General features: G+C 40.4%; 1 protein-coding gene across 7 annotated transcripts in view; it reads right to left on the bottom strand.

Annotated features, from left to right (window-relative positions):
* The window catches only part of LOC135460384 (splicing regulatory glutamine/lysine-rich protein 1-like), an 87608-nt gene that overhangs the window by 62505 nt on the left and 11103 nt on the right, over nucleotides 1-14000 (bottom strand). For 5 of the 7 annotated variants that reach the window (XM_064737197.1, XM_064737193.1, XM_064737196.1 and 2 more), the window contains exon 3: nucleotides 7201-7316. In XM_064737197.1, coding sequence (XP_064593267.1) covers nucleotides 7201-7316 — 116 coding nt within the window. Of the gene's footprint in view, nucleotides 1-7200; nucleotides 7317-7603; nucleotides 7821-8726; nucleotides 8752-8866; nucleotides 9413-14000 lie in introns of those variants that run through there. The other 2 variants (XM_064737198.1, XM_064737199.1) reach the window with 2 other exon arrangements.

The raw sequence follows: 14000 nt of genomic DNA, 5'->3' as shown, positions 1-14000 counted from the left end.
TTGGCAGAAGATGGTAAGCAGTCGGCTGGGGTAACTCAGACTCCGTGCCTTCGCATTTTGACCGGGCGCTGTTGGTGTGCTGGGGCGACCATATGAAGCAGGACTGTTATGTTCTTTTCGGTGTGATGCTGCAGCTGTAGTCAGGCACTCGCAGAATTTACCTTGGGGCAGTCCAGGACTGAAAAACACAGCCTTTTGAAAAAAAAAACACCCAAAGCACCCCCCTCAAAGAAAAAAGACCAAAAGAAACCCAAAGGGGAGCCTCCACCCATGCTGCCTCAGCTCTATGGCAAAAGCCAAGAGGCAAGAGAGGCAAGAGACAAGAGAGAGCTCTGCCTGAGTGCTCTGACTTCTAAAAATCCTGGGGCATCCCCTAGCTCCTGCCCTACCATTCAATTTTTCAGCTGCCAGGTCTTAAAGAGACAGTAACAATTTTGGGCACAGATAGCTGTGTCATACAATAACATTTTAGGTTACCCAGGACATTATCCAACCCTTATTCCATATCATCTACTCCTGCCCAAATGAATACCTTTCACCTGTACACATATATACATATAAATATTTACAAATACAATTATTATTTCAGTAGCCACTGGCTATCCTCCAGGATATGGATTGAATTCATTTGGTCCATGACTGATATAACCGGAGCAGTCCATTCTCATTGTCCATGGTAGTTACAACATGCAGTGACAATGACATTCAGCAACCAGTGTTACATATGCAATTCAACATTACAGGCTGTTCTCACCCAAAGTCAAAACCCCCTGAGGTATACAATGTGTTTCCCCATCCCTCTGCATTGCCCGCCAAGTGTAACCAGGTCATTGAGCAAAAATAATCCCATGGATGGGTTTGCTTTTCCTCAAGGCAGGATTATTCCAAACTGTCTTTCCTCGCATACCTCTCATATGCACCACAAGGACTTTATCTCCATCTGCTGTATGCAGGGATCCTGATTGTGCAGGGCCGTCTCAGTAAGTGGAACATCTTGTGTTGACTAGCCATGTAGCCTTTGCTAAGTGCAGATCCCACTGCTTGAGGGTCCAACAACCCAGTGCCTTCAATGTGGTTTTTATCAGTCCATTATACCAGTTGACATTCCCAGTGGCTGGTGCATGACAGGGTATATAATACACCCACTCAATATTGTGTTGTCTAGCCCAGATGTTTATAAGGCTATTTGTGAAATGAGTCACATTGTCATCCTCAATTCTTTCAGGGGTGCCATGTCACCACAGGACTTGCTTTTCAAAGCCCAAAAAAATGTTCTGGGCAGTGGCATGAGACATGGGGTTGTCTCCAGCCATCCAGTGGTTGCTTCTACCACTGTAAGCATGTAACTCTTGCCTTGGCATCTCAGAATCTCTGCTGGTCAGAGTGACTCTGAGATATGTACAAGCTTCTTTTTTCCAGTCTGGCCCTCGAAGAAGGAGTCAGGCTTTTTCTGTTCTCGTTCTCAAGGTTGTTTATTATTTCTTATCCATAACATTCTTTCTCTGACCCGCCTCAGGTCTGTCTGGCAGGTCGGGTTGAGGCACACTGCCCACCTCAGAGGTGGTGTTGTCTTTTTATACTAAAAACAATGTGTACATTATTTACAATTACTTCCCAATACCTATCATCTATGTCAGACAGTGAGCTTCTGCTCTAAACCAATCTAAAAGTGCCAGCATCACCCAGAACATGGAGGCCAAGAAGAAGGAGAAAGACTGGACACACCCAGATTCCTCCATCTTGCCTCCTGAACCCCCATTCTAAAAAACCCAAAAATCTATTTTTCACCCTGTGACCAACTAACTATTATTCGACTTAAACTCTCTTGGACTTGTAATTCTTCATATAAAGGTTGGCAATTGTTTTTTCCAAGGGCTAAATCAAAGGCAATGGGGTGTTGGGCTCTGTGCCAAGGTCTCTGAGCCCGCCAGGCAGGGGCTCAAGCCCTCCAGGGCAGCCAGAGGAATTTATTGGGTTCCGACATTGGCAGGTTTGCAGCAGTATGATGTAGCTGATCTGCCAGGCCTAACCCATACTTATATTTAGACCACCACTCCAAATACCACAGGAGCTTTACCGGCTTGGCCTGCTTGATCACAGCACATGTTTCACAGTCATGGATAACCTGGGATATAGTGCCTGTGTTTAAGTCTACCCCTCAGTCACAAGCCCACCTGTATGTTGCATCTCTTCTCTGATGACATTAGGCATCATGGACCCACTGAGCTAGAAATAACTCACCCTTATGTTGCTGGTCCAGATCTACCTGTGACACCTTGATTTTGGCAGCCTGATCCACTTGTTCATTGTTGCAGTGCTCCTCATGAGCCTGACTCTTAGGTACATGTGCATCCACATGACAGACTTTCATGGTCACCTGGGTAGCAATGTCTTGCCACACTTTGGCAGACAAAGGGGTTTCCCTCTTGTGGTGGTTTGACCAGGAAGAAGTGGGAATTCTGGGATACTGTGGTCAAACCAATGGATGCTCGGAGTTTGATATTGGCACCTGGTGTGGCCAGTGGGGTCTGGACACACCTCCGAGAATACACAGGGGTTAAAAAGCAGAGCTTCGGCCCTGAGAGACCCTCTTGGGACTTCGAGGCGAAGAGGTCAGATCTCCCTCCCCTGTCCAGCCGCTGCTGCTGAGCGGGGGAGGGGCAGCCATGCGGTAGGCCCAGGGCCTGGACAGAGATGGGGGGTGAGAAGGCCCTTGAGGATGGAAGGGTGGAGGAGCCCCAAGAGACAGCCATCAGGCAGCCATTTTCCCCCCAGGAGGGAGAGAGAGGAGAGCCGGCATCTGAATTTGATAGCAGCCGGCCCAGGAGGAGAAGGGGGGGGAGAGTGCAGCCCAGGCCGGAGCAGCAGCGCGTGTGGGAGTGCCGGAGTGCTCCTGGACAGACAGAGACTGAACTTTTAACCCTTTTGCTTCATGACTGGGACCTTGCAAAAAAAATGCTGATCCTCCTCGGAGCTGAATAAGAAGGGAGATAAGAGATGAGATGAGACAAGGACCTGGCCTGAAGGACGTGGAGAAGTTTAACTGAGTGTGGAGAGATGATTGGAGTGGCCTTTTGGCTGGACTTTTATTGTGTAGCCATAGACTCAGTTTGTTCCTGTGACACAGAGACTGCACTTGGGGGGAAGCAGTGCCTCGGAACCAGGAGGGTTCATTGTGGGGACCCCTCGGCCCCAGGGGGTTGGAAAAATATGGGGGGGACAGATGTCCCAAAGCAGAGACTGTGCCTTTTTGGAGTGAGACAAGGCATCCTTAAAAGACAACCCTAAAAGCAGCTCTGGTCATGGAAGGAAGATGTCACAAGTGGCAAAAGGACTTTTCCGGGCGGTGCCGAAGTGACATGGAAGCACACGACGTTTCAGTGTGTTTCCAGACGAAGCCTATGGTGCGAGAAGGACTCCTCTCCTCTTCATGAACTGAAGTTTGAGCATCCTAAAGGGTGGCGCCAGGCTGGGCAGTTGGTGATTTGGGAGAATGTATCGGATTGGGAAATTTTGGTGGTGGGGAGGAGGAAAGTGTTTTTTGTAAGGTTTTCAATTTTTTTTTCCTTATAGTTTTTTCCTATTTTCCTGTAGTTTAGGTAATAAAGTTTTCTTTATGTTTAAGCTGGAGCCTGTTTTGCTTATTCCTGGTCACATCTCACAGCAGACACCAGGGAGAGGGTGTTTTCATGGGGGCACTGGCTCTGTGCCAGGCCCAAACCATGACACTGTGCTGTCAGTTGGCCTTTTTCCATCTTTCCAGCCACTCCCATAAAGTATTTGCTACCATCAACAAGTCAATGCAGAGGTAGAGTGTTGGACACTTCTCTCATTCAGCAATGTCCAAAGCCAACTGGACAGCTTTCAGCTCTGCAATATGACTCCATCTACCTCGGTAGCTTCCGCAACTCACCGTGTAGGGCTCCATACAGCTGCTTTCCATTTCCTACTGGTCCCTATGGCAAGATATGGCAAGATCCATCAGTGAAAAGAGAGTATCTCCTCTCACTCTCCAGTAGCTGGTTATATGGTGGGGCCTCCTCTGCACATGTCACCTGCTTTTCTTCCTCTTCAGATGATAATCCAAAATTCTCACATGTAGGACAGTTCATTATGACTTCCAAGATCCCAAAGTGATTCTGATTTCCTATACGAGCTTGCTGTGGGATGAGAGCAATCCACTTACTCCACGTCATATAAGTGGCATGATGTTTTGCAGGGATTTTCCCTGTAAACATCCTAGCACTGGTAGCTGGGGTGCCAGAAGAAGCTGTGCTTTGGTGCCAATCACTTCTGAGGCAGCTTGAACTCCTTCATAGGCTACAAGAACCTCTTTTTCAATTGGGGTGTAGCTGGGCTCAGATCCTTTGAATCCCCAACTCCAGAACCTGACAGATCGTCCTCAAGTCTCTCCAGGTACAATCTGCCAGAGTCTTCAGGAAGGACCATTCTCCCTGACTGCAGTGTAGAGCTCATTTTTCACATTCTGTCCTGTCCTGATTGGCCCAAAGACCACTGCATGAGGAATCTCCTATTCAATTTGTTCAAAGGTTTACTGTTGTTCAGGGTCCCACTTGAAATATTTTTTCTTTCATGTCACAAGGTAGAGAGAGCTTAAAATCTTGTTGAACTCTGGGACGTGCATCCTCAAAAAACTCATGATGCCTAGGAAAGCCTGTGTTTGCTTCTTGCTGGTCAGTGGAGACATCACAGCTATCTTATTGATCACCTCTGTTGGAATCTGTCTGCGCCTGTCTTCCCATTTTACCCCCAGGAACTTAATTTCCTGGGCAGGTCCCTTGACCTTACTGTGCTTTATGGCAAAACTGGACTTCAGGAAGATTTGGATTATTTTCTCCCCTTTCTCAAAAAATTCCTCTGCTATGTTGCCCCAATGCTCAGGAGTCTTACCACAGAAGGGTCCTCTGAGAGACCAGACAAGGTGTTCAATTGTCTAATGTCGTCTGTCTCTACAGCAATCCCAAAAGCTCACCTGAGGGACAGCTGAACGGCTTTAAGTCCAGCAAGTTGGCTCAATCCACCTTCTCCTTCAGTAACTTTTGCAACCTGTTGTGTGGGGCTCCATACGGCTGCTTTCCACCTTTGTTTCATCCCTACAACATGACAGGAACTGTCAGTGAAAAGAGCACAGCATCTTTCTTCTCCTGGCAGTTGGTTGTATAGTGGAGCTTCCTCAGCATGTGTCACTTGTTTTTTCTCCTCTTCGTCAGAGAGACCAAAGTTTTCACCTTCAGGCCAATTTGTAATTATTTTCAAGATTCCAGGGCGCTTCAGTTTTCCAGTATGGGTGCACTGTGTGATGAGAGCAATCCACTTGCTCCATGTGGCATTGGTGGAGTGGTGGGTAGAGGGAACCTTTGCTTTGAACATCCACCCCACCACCAGTAGTCGGGGTGCCAGGAGGAGGTTGTGCTTCTGTGCCAATCACCTCTGAGGCAGCTTGGAGTCTTTCATAGGCGGCCAACATTTCCTTCTCTGTTGGAATGTAGTTGGCTTTGGCCTCTCTGTAGCTTCGACTCCAAAATCCCAGTGGTCAACTCCAAGTCTCACTCACTAGGCACCTTCTGCCAAAGGCTCCAGGACAAACCATGGTTCCTGGCTGTGGAGTAGAGCACGTTCTTCACTTCTGGTCCTGCTCTGACCGGGCCAAGGGCTACCGCATGAGCGATTTCTTACTTGATCTGGGTGAAGGCTTGTTGCCGTTCAGGGCCCCAGTGGATATTGTTCTTTTTGCAGGTGACTAGGTAGAGAGGGCTCGCAGTCTGGCTGTACTCAGAAATATACATTTTCCAAAAGCCAATGGCACCTAAAAAGCTTGTATTTCCTTCTTGTTGGGCAGTGGAGACATTGCTGTGATCTAATTGATGACATTGGTGGGAATCTGATGCCATCCATCTTGCCACTTTACTCCCAGGAACTGGATCTCTCAAGCAGGTCCCATGACTTTGCTCTTTTTGATGGCTAAACTGGCTTTCAGGAGAATCTGGATGATCTTCCCTTTCTCAAACACCTCTGCTGCCATGTTCCCCCACACAATGATGTCATCAATGTACTGCAGATGTTCTGGAGCCTCACCCTTTTCTAGAGTAGTCTGGGATCAGTCCATGGCAGATGGCGGGGCTGTGCTTCCACTCCTAGGACAGTTGGTTCCAGGTGTATTGCATGCCCCCTCCAGGTGAAGGGAAACTGAGGCCTGCACTCTGTTGCCAGAGGAATGGAGAAAAACACACTGGCAATGTCAATAGTGGCATACCACTTCACTGCCTTGGACTCCAGCTCATACTGGAGCTCCAACATGTCCGGCACAGCAGTGCTCAATGGTGGAGTCACTTCATTCAAGGCATGATAGTCCACAGTAAATCTCCATTCTCCAAATTTGTGTACAGACCAAATGGGACTGTTCAAGGGTGAGTAGGCCTTGCTGACCACCCCTTGGCTCTCCAGATCACAGATCATCTTGTGGATGGGAATCACAGCATCTTGAGTTGTCCAGTACTGCTGGCGATGCACTGTCGACGTGGCAATTGGTATTTGTCGCTCTTCCCCCTTCAGAAGATCTACTGCAGATGGGTTCTCTGATAGTCCAGGCAAGGTGTTCAATGGTTTAACGCCCTCTGTCTCCACAGCAGCTATCCCAAATGCCCACCTGAGTCCCTCTGGGTCTTTGAAATACCCACTTAGAAGGAAGTCTATGCCCAAAATGCACAGGGCCTCTGGGCCAGTCACAATGGAATGTTTCTTCCACTCATTTTCAGTCAGACTCACCTCAGCTTCCACCAGGGTCAAAGTATCCTGTTGCAAAAACATCCTATTGCAGCATTTTAATATTATGAAGAACTCTTTCAATTTAACTATGATCTTTTAGTAATTTATTAAGAGGTGGATAGCATTGCTACTGCATCAAATTAATGGGTCTAGTGAAGGAACAACAACTAAAATGAACACAACCAAATCCAGTATTTAGCCACTATTTTGCAATCCGAGAACCTGAAAGAAACACCCAAGAAAGGTAGTGCATGGACATCTTGTGATCTACCCTCTCCGCACCACAGCTAAATCCTCACTGATTTAGCATATGAGAAGACAACATCCACAGATCAGATAGTTCTTGTTCTCTGAACAGAGAGAGGCTACTGAGTATAAAGGAAAACCAGAAATCAGAGACTGAATTTTACTTACTGTAGTTAAAGGGGTTGGTGTAGGTATAGGAAGCAACCCTGCACCGGGCATCAGACTTGTCATAGTAGGAGCAGGTGCCAATAGAGAAAGGGCTTTGGCTTCATCTGGGATTTTACCTGAAGAAGCAAAGAAAAGCGTTACACAGAGTTGGAACACTACACAGATGTTACTCTTTCTATGATTTTACAATTACCCTTGCATTTAAAAAAGTCATAAATAAGAATGAATCTATTTACCAGATCCTTACAAAGAGATATGGACTTAAGTATTTCCTTTTACCCTGCGTCTACTAGGAAAAACAAAAGTGAGCAGAACTTTAAAGACTAGCAATGTCATTAATGGATTATTATTTTAAAAACTGAATAATGTACACAATTATTTAACACTTGGAGCTATGGGTCACCTGTACTGGAAACTTAATGTTCATGAACCAAACGATATCAAGCATGGACGCTTTCCCGGGGCGGTGTTTTCACGGTGATCGAAAGCTGTTTTACACATGACAACCGTTCGTGTTGGCTGCATCACTAATAGCACACAGAACATCAGATACAGAAAAGAAGAACATTTTTTTAACATTTAATCCCCAGAAATGGCAAATAACCAAATCAGTTAGAAAAAGAAAGAAACAAAGTATGTGTTAACTGAAATTCATGAGCTTTTTCACCCTCTGGAGTTACCTACTTTTGATGTACAAATAAATATAAATAAAAAAACCCCTACTGTGACTCCACACAAGACATACTACAAATGAAGTTGGGAGTGGAGGGAGGGCTGAAAAATTCATATTTGTACTGTCTTACATTCTAGGTCATCTCAGTTTATCTAAATATTTGATAAATTAGCTTTAAATTTACTGAAATTAAAGATAATCATCAGCTAAGCAAGCTATATTTACCTATATTTCCTACTATTTCAACCATATTATATTTTCCCTGTCACGCAAAAAGTTTAAGCAATGTCTAATCTGAACTAAACACAGGTTTCATTGAAAGTTAGTTACAATTAGACTGCTAAAGAAATAATAAAAATCTTCAAAAATCAAAAGATGCAATAATTACAAATGCAATAAACACATGTTTTAAATTTGAAATGCAAAGGCATTTAAACTGGTACAAATATTAAACACTCAACTGAAAAAATAAAGAAAAGAAGTGCTAATTACATTAGTTATCTATGATTTATTCAAAATTACTGGAGTAACTGTATATATGCTACCCATTTGAGCCCTGTGATATTACTCCATGCACTTTAATAATGTAAATGTTTTTATTTAAAAATTGTTTTACAAGTCAAGGTATATACAAATACTGTGGCAGTGACTTTTACTGCTTTGGTTCAAACTTTATGTGTTTTAACTATAAAGCCCTTAACTTCAGAATTTTAAAATTATTATAAATATTGTTCTCAAAACCCAAATTATTATCTTATTTTCAAAACACTGTGCAATTTTAGCTATATTTGTGAAAATTAACCCCACAGGAATCATACTACTTAAAAAAAATAAAAAGACAAAAGTTGCAAACCTGTTCTACAGATCTGCAGCAAGGACTTGGTTAGAGTTGGAGATACAAAGGACAAAACAAATATAAATGAAAATTAATTTATATATAGCATGAGTGGATTAGAAAAGATAGAATAACAGTACTCTTCTTTTTTCTCACACCTTCTATTTAGCGTTATTTAAATTTTGAGGCATCTTGCTCCTTGACATGTAACAAACCACTTTATTTTGCTATCTAAAGGAGAAAATTAGGAAAATTATTAACAAATAAGAATTAACTGTGTTATTATGTCTTCCAGGGCTTTTATAAAAACATGCATAAATCTGAGTCATCATCACAATGCTGAGCACTCCTAACAGGTCTCATTTTGAACTCAGGCATGCAATGAGAGGTGTACTTGATTTGCCAGACTGCTCATGAGAATCAGGTACCTTGCCTCACATCCTGCCTACTATGTAGCTAACTAACAGGCTTCCAAATATACAGTTCCAACAACTGTGTGTGCAAATTAGGCATACAGTTATATACCAGTTCTTCTGAACAACAAAATACTTAAGCATTTTCAAATGATTGCTGAGCCAGCATCTTGCAATTAACTGGATACTCATAGAGGTTTCTACAGGATCAACAGACATGGCTCAAGTAAATTTAATGGCTCCTAAAGTGGTACATCTGAATTGTAATTTAGATCCTTGGTCAATAATATACATAAGCATATACCTAATTTTAAGTATGCACTTACATACAGCCAATTCAATACACACTTAACCAGATAAACTTAAGAGATGCTTAAGACATTTAGCCCTTTTAGATAGGAAATGAGTTATGCATATGCATATAACTAAACTGACAGGGAGTCAAGTTCAGAAATGTACTTAAATACAATTCTAAACTTTAAGTATATGGTTCACCTTACTGAAATAATTGCAATTATTCATTATTCATTTGCTCAAACATTGCTTAAGGAATCAATTGAACAATTTCAGTTAAATAAACTATTATAGTTTAAAAAAAATGAATTACATACACATATAAACTGTAAAGTTAGCAGCATTTTTTCCAGAATACTTTGGTCCCTCAACAGCATAATGTTTAATGTTAAATACAAAATCTAGTTGATGAGGTGCATGCCACAAAGATATATTTATTTTATTCAAGAATGAAGAAAGGTCTACCGCTACAGACAGAACCCTGAAAATTTGTTTGTATTTTCAGATACTGTCTTTTTGAAAAGATACCCCTTTCGAAGTTTTAAGTTTTTAAGATCAGGTTAAACTTTTAAACAATTCTATAGAAAATAAACTGTTGAGGGCAAAAAAAAAAACCCAAAACCAAAACCCTGAAATATCCTGGAAATTTATTTCCCTGGTTTTTAGACAGTTTTGAAAAACAAATTAATATGCAAGGCCAAATAACCTCAGAAGTTACAGCCTCCATTCATTTATTTTTAAAAGGGATACAAGCCCACAAAAATACAACAAAATATGTCAGTAATGACATAACAAATTAGGACACTTTCATTTAAGAATAACTGTTTTGGTTTTTAAACTCATGATATTTAAAAGCTGAATGGAAATGAGGCAAATATATTTATTTTTTAATAAGGGAAACAAGCAAAAGAAATTTGCCACATCTGTACCGCATCCTTAGAAATATTTATTTGAATGCATGAGTGTTTAGTAAATTAGATTCTATGATCATTTATTTATTTATTTATTTTTCACTTTGCAAAGGAATTTGAAAGCAAATGTAGAATTAGCTCTGTATTACCTAGAGATACCTTATGCTTCTTCAGAAATGTAGCTTTCCTAAGTGCTTAAAAGCCCTAGTCAATCTCGTCTGTACCAAAATCCATTTTGTTAAATGCTAAACAGAAATACCTGTGTTAAGCAGGTACTAACCACAGTATTTTTATCACTGTCCATGTGCTCAGAAATTAATTTCTTACTCTTTATACTGAAATTACATGGTTAATCCTCCCATCACCCCAAAACAGCTTTAAAAATAACTAAAGTACATTTCTTTTTTAAATACTTTATTTTTACATTTACTTGAAAGAATTTTAAAGTAATTGGGGTTTTTTTTACTATTTTAAATCAATGGAAAATGCACACTTATAAATAAAATAATTTCCGTGTGATTCACTTCATGATTCTTATTGGATTTAGCAGCAGAGATTAAAGACATTACAACTACTTGTAATTACCTCAACTGGCACAGCTAAATCCAACAGAGATCACAAAGCTCTTCCCAGCTACAGTTCTCAGCTTGGTGCATTATGAGAATCAAGCCAATTGGTCCCAATGCAGCTGGCTGGGAAGAGTAATGCTTGAGGACTAGACACATTACCTTGTCCAGCACTTCTGTTTTAGGGCTTCTGTTTCACAAGAACAAACATCATTTAGGGATAAGAACTTTCTCAATCACTCCAGCATGAACTGCCAGGGCTTCTGAGATTGTGAGATGATAATTTGATTTTAACCTCTTCTTGAAATAATGACCACTGGAGCATGCAAAAGTGCAATACACACATACTCACACAAAAAACTTTTCAATCTTCCCATGAATAAGAGTGTTAAAAGACAATGTGCCTCACAACACATTCCAAAAAAAAAATCTCAGGCTGCATTTGTACTTATGAGGGGTAAACAGTTTTTTCTAAAAATTACAAAAACAAAAGAATGAAATCTTACTGCCACTGACCTCACTGGAGCAAGGTTTCATCAGAAGCAAACAAATATTTCATGACATTCAATACTCATGAAAGCTCAATATCAGAAATAATTAAACTCTTCTTATTAGATATAAATAGAAACCCTTCTTTTAAACAGATCATGCAGCCTAAAAGTACTCTGCTGAGAAAAGGAAAAATAGCAGAGAAAAAGAATGATTTTACTTTGTAAAGTAATTTCTCCAGAAAGTTTTAATTTTTCTTTCAAAATAAGCTCACAAAGCATAACATATGAAAGAATGCATCTTAAAACTGATAGTTTTCACTATTCCAGTCTGACACAATGGGTTCATCTGTTGAATTGAGATGCTTAAATGTATTCCAAACAAAACTTATCCATAGCTCACAGCATAAAACTTAAACATATCCTAAATTCTCTGTATACCATCCACAAGTAGCTTCAAGTCAACTTCAAAATGAAACACTATGAACCCTTTACAAAGCATAATTTTTTTCAGAGCTGAATTACCAGTTGACAAGTACAAGGGTAAGGGATTTAACAGAACAAAACAAAAAGGAAAAAAAATTAAAAAGTGAAAATAAAAGAAACAAAGGAAGGAAAGCAAAATAAAATGAAAACAGAGACAGGGCGTCCATCTTCAGCAGGCCAGACTTCAATCTCATTTCCCCCATGAAGATTTCACTTGGCGGCAGGTTTAGTGGAATGGCAAACAATGCCTAACTCAGGCAAGTGCAACAGGTCTGCCTTGGCCAGTCTAGTCATCTAATAATGCACAAATATCACACAGAAAAAACATACAAAACCAAATTAATAGTCAAAATCCATCTACTAGACAATGTGGACATAAAATTTAGAATTATTAGGGTGGTATCTTTGTTTATCTTTCAAAATTTGTGTTCTCAAACTGTAATGTTTAAAGAAAAACCTAATGATACACACAAAAGAAAGTTATATTTTGAAAACTTGATAATGTTAATTAATTTACAATTATATTTTTGTTAAATTGCTTATTAAATGTCACAAAATGAACAGTTTCATTGTGTAGTGGTTCCTTCCTCATATTCTTAATTAACCACTGTCTAAATACACTACAAATTTCAGATCTTATTCTGTTTTCTAAAATCAAGTTTTCAGAGTTTCATTTTACTCCTTCTATATGTTTAATTCAGCACATAAAACATTTTATTGCTGGCACTGTTGGCTACTGATATAATTTAACCTTTTAGTAGAATATAGCCATTGTTATTTTTAAAGCCCATTGTACACTCCACTGATTCCGTTAACAATTATACATAGTGAATAAAAAATGTTGCACTATGGTCTCAGAAAGTTAAACCTATATAAATTCACATCTTTGCAAATTAAAATTAGTTATTCTATTAGAAAGTTACATGAAAACAGCATTCTGACTTGAAAATAGAAATTGACCTCACAACCCAATCACTTGTTCACCTAATTATATATAAATCTCTGTGGGGTCCAGAATGGTCTGAAACAGTGACAGTTTTTCTGTAACACATTTTCTGAGAAATACCTAATAAGTCAGCTACAAACAGGGTTGGAACAAGATTTCTCAGAACTTTGATTTTATTCTCCTTCCCCTCATTGTCTGCCATAAAGAGACACAGGAAAACATAGCTCTACCTGCCTGTTGTCATATCACATCATGCAGTGATCTCAAGAAAAATACCAGGAAGTGTTGTTCATCCATTAGGTAGCAATCTTTCCTCTCTGGCAGTACTGAACCAGTGTCAAGATTCTGAAGAATTTGCAGTCAATTACTTAAGGGCAATTTTTCAATAAGGATGCTGTTCTGATACATTTTGCCTACCCAAAGCCTTTACAAAGCTTTAAGTGGATACAGCAATATCCTCTTTGTGGTTTAAGAACGAGTTCCAAAAATAAAACCCAAAAGTCCCCCAAACAAACCATAAAAGCAACTAAAAATCTAGGCTTCACAAAGACTTGTCAATATGTCCATGTTAACAAGGCTACAAGAATAGACAGTGTACTGTAGGTCATCTAAGAGTCTATGAAATTTTTAAGACTTGTCAGAGTTTGCTAGGAAAACCCCAGACCATCACTGCAGCAGCACTAATCTCATACTATCTAGATCATGATGTGGCAAACATGCCAAAATATGGCACTCTGGGACCACAGTTAAACTCCAAAAAGTCAACAGTATTTTTTGAACCAAAACCTGACTACTGAAGTTATAAAAGTCCTGTTAATAGCAGATATTTCTGAACTTGCTGCAGTTTACGGATCAATCTTTCTAAATATTTTTGTTCGTGGCAAAACAGCTATCATGTGAAGTTATCTGTACTCCATCAACTGGAATACTCCACTCCAAAGAGGCAATCCAGATCCAAATGGGCAAATGCTCAATTCCCACAATTATCACAATGAAGGAAAGGAGGCTCTGCCTAACTCTGGTGATCTGCCTACAGTAAGTAGGACCATGCTTCATAGAACTGCATTTAAATCTGGGATAGTATACTAACAATCAGAACTACCTTGTATTCAACACATGTAAAAGCAGGACCTCAAAGCTAGTTAAAGAAACACTTGTAAATTTAGTATTCACTTTATTTTACTGAGT

The sequence above is a fragment of the Zonotrichia leucophrys genome, unplaced genomic scaffold (genome assembly GCF_028769735.1).
Source record: "Zonotrichia leucophrys gambelii isolate GWCS_2022_RI unplaced genomic scaffold, RI_Zleu_2.0 Scaffold_36_1286893, whole genome shotgun sequence".
Lineage (NCBI taxonomy): Eukaryota > Metazoa > Chordata > Aves > Passeriformes > Passerellidae > Zonotrichia > Zonotrichia leucophrys.
The sequence above is the reverse complement of the archived record's forward strand: the minus strand, read 5'-3'. Positions and strand labels throughout refer to the sequence as shown.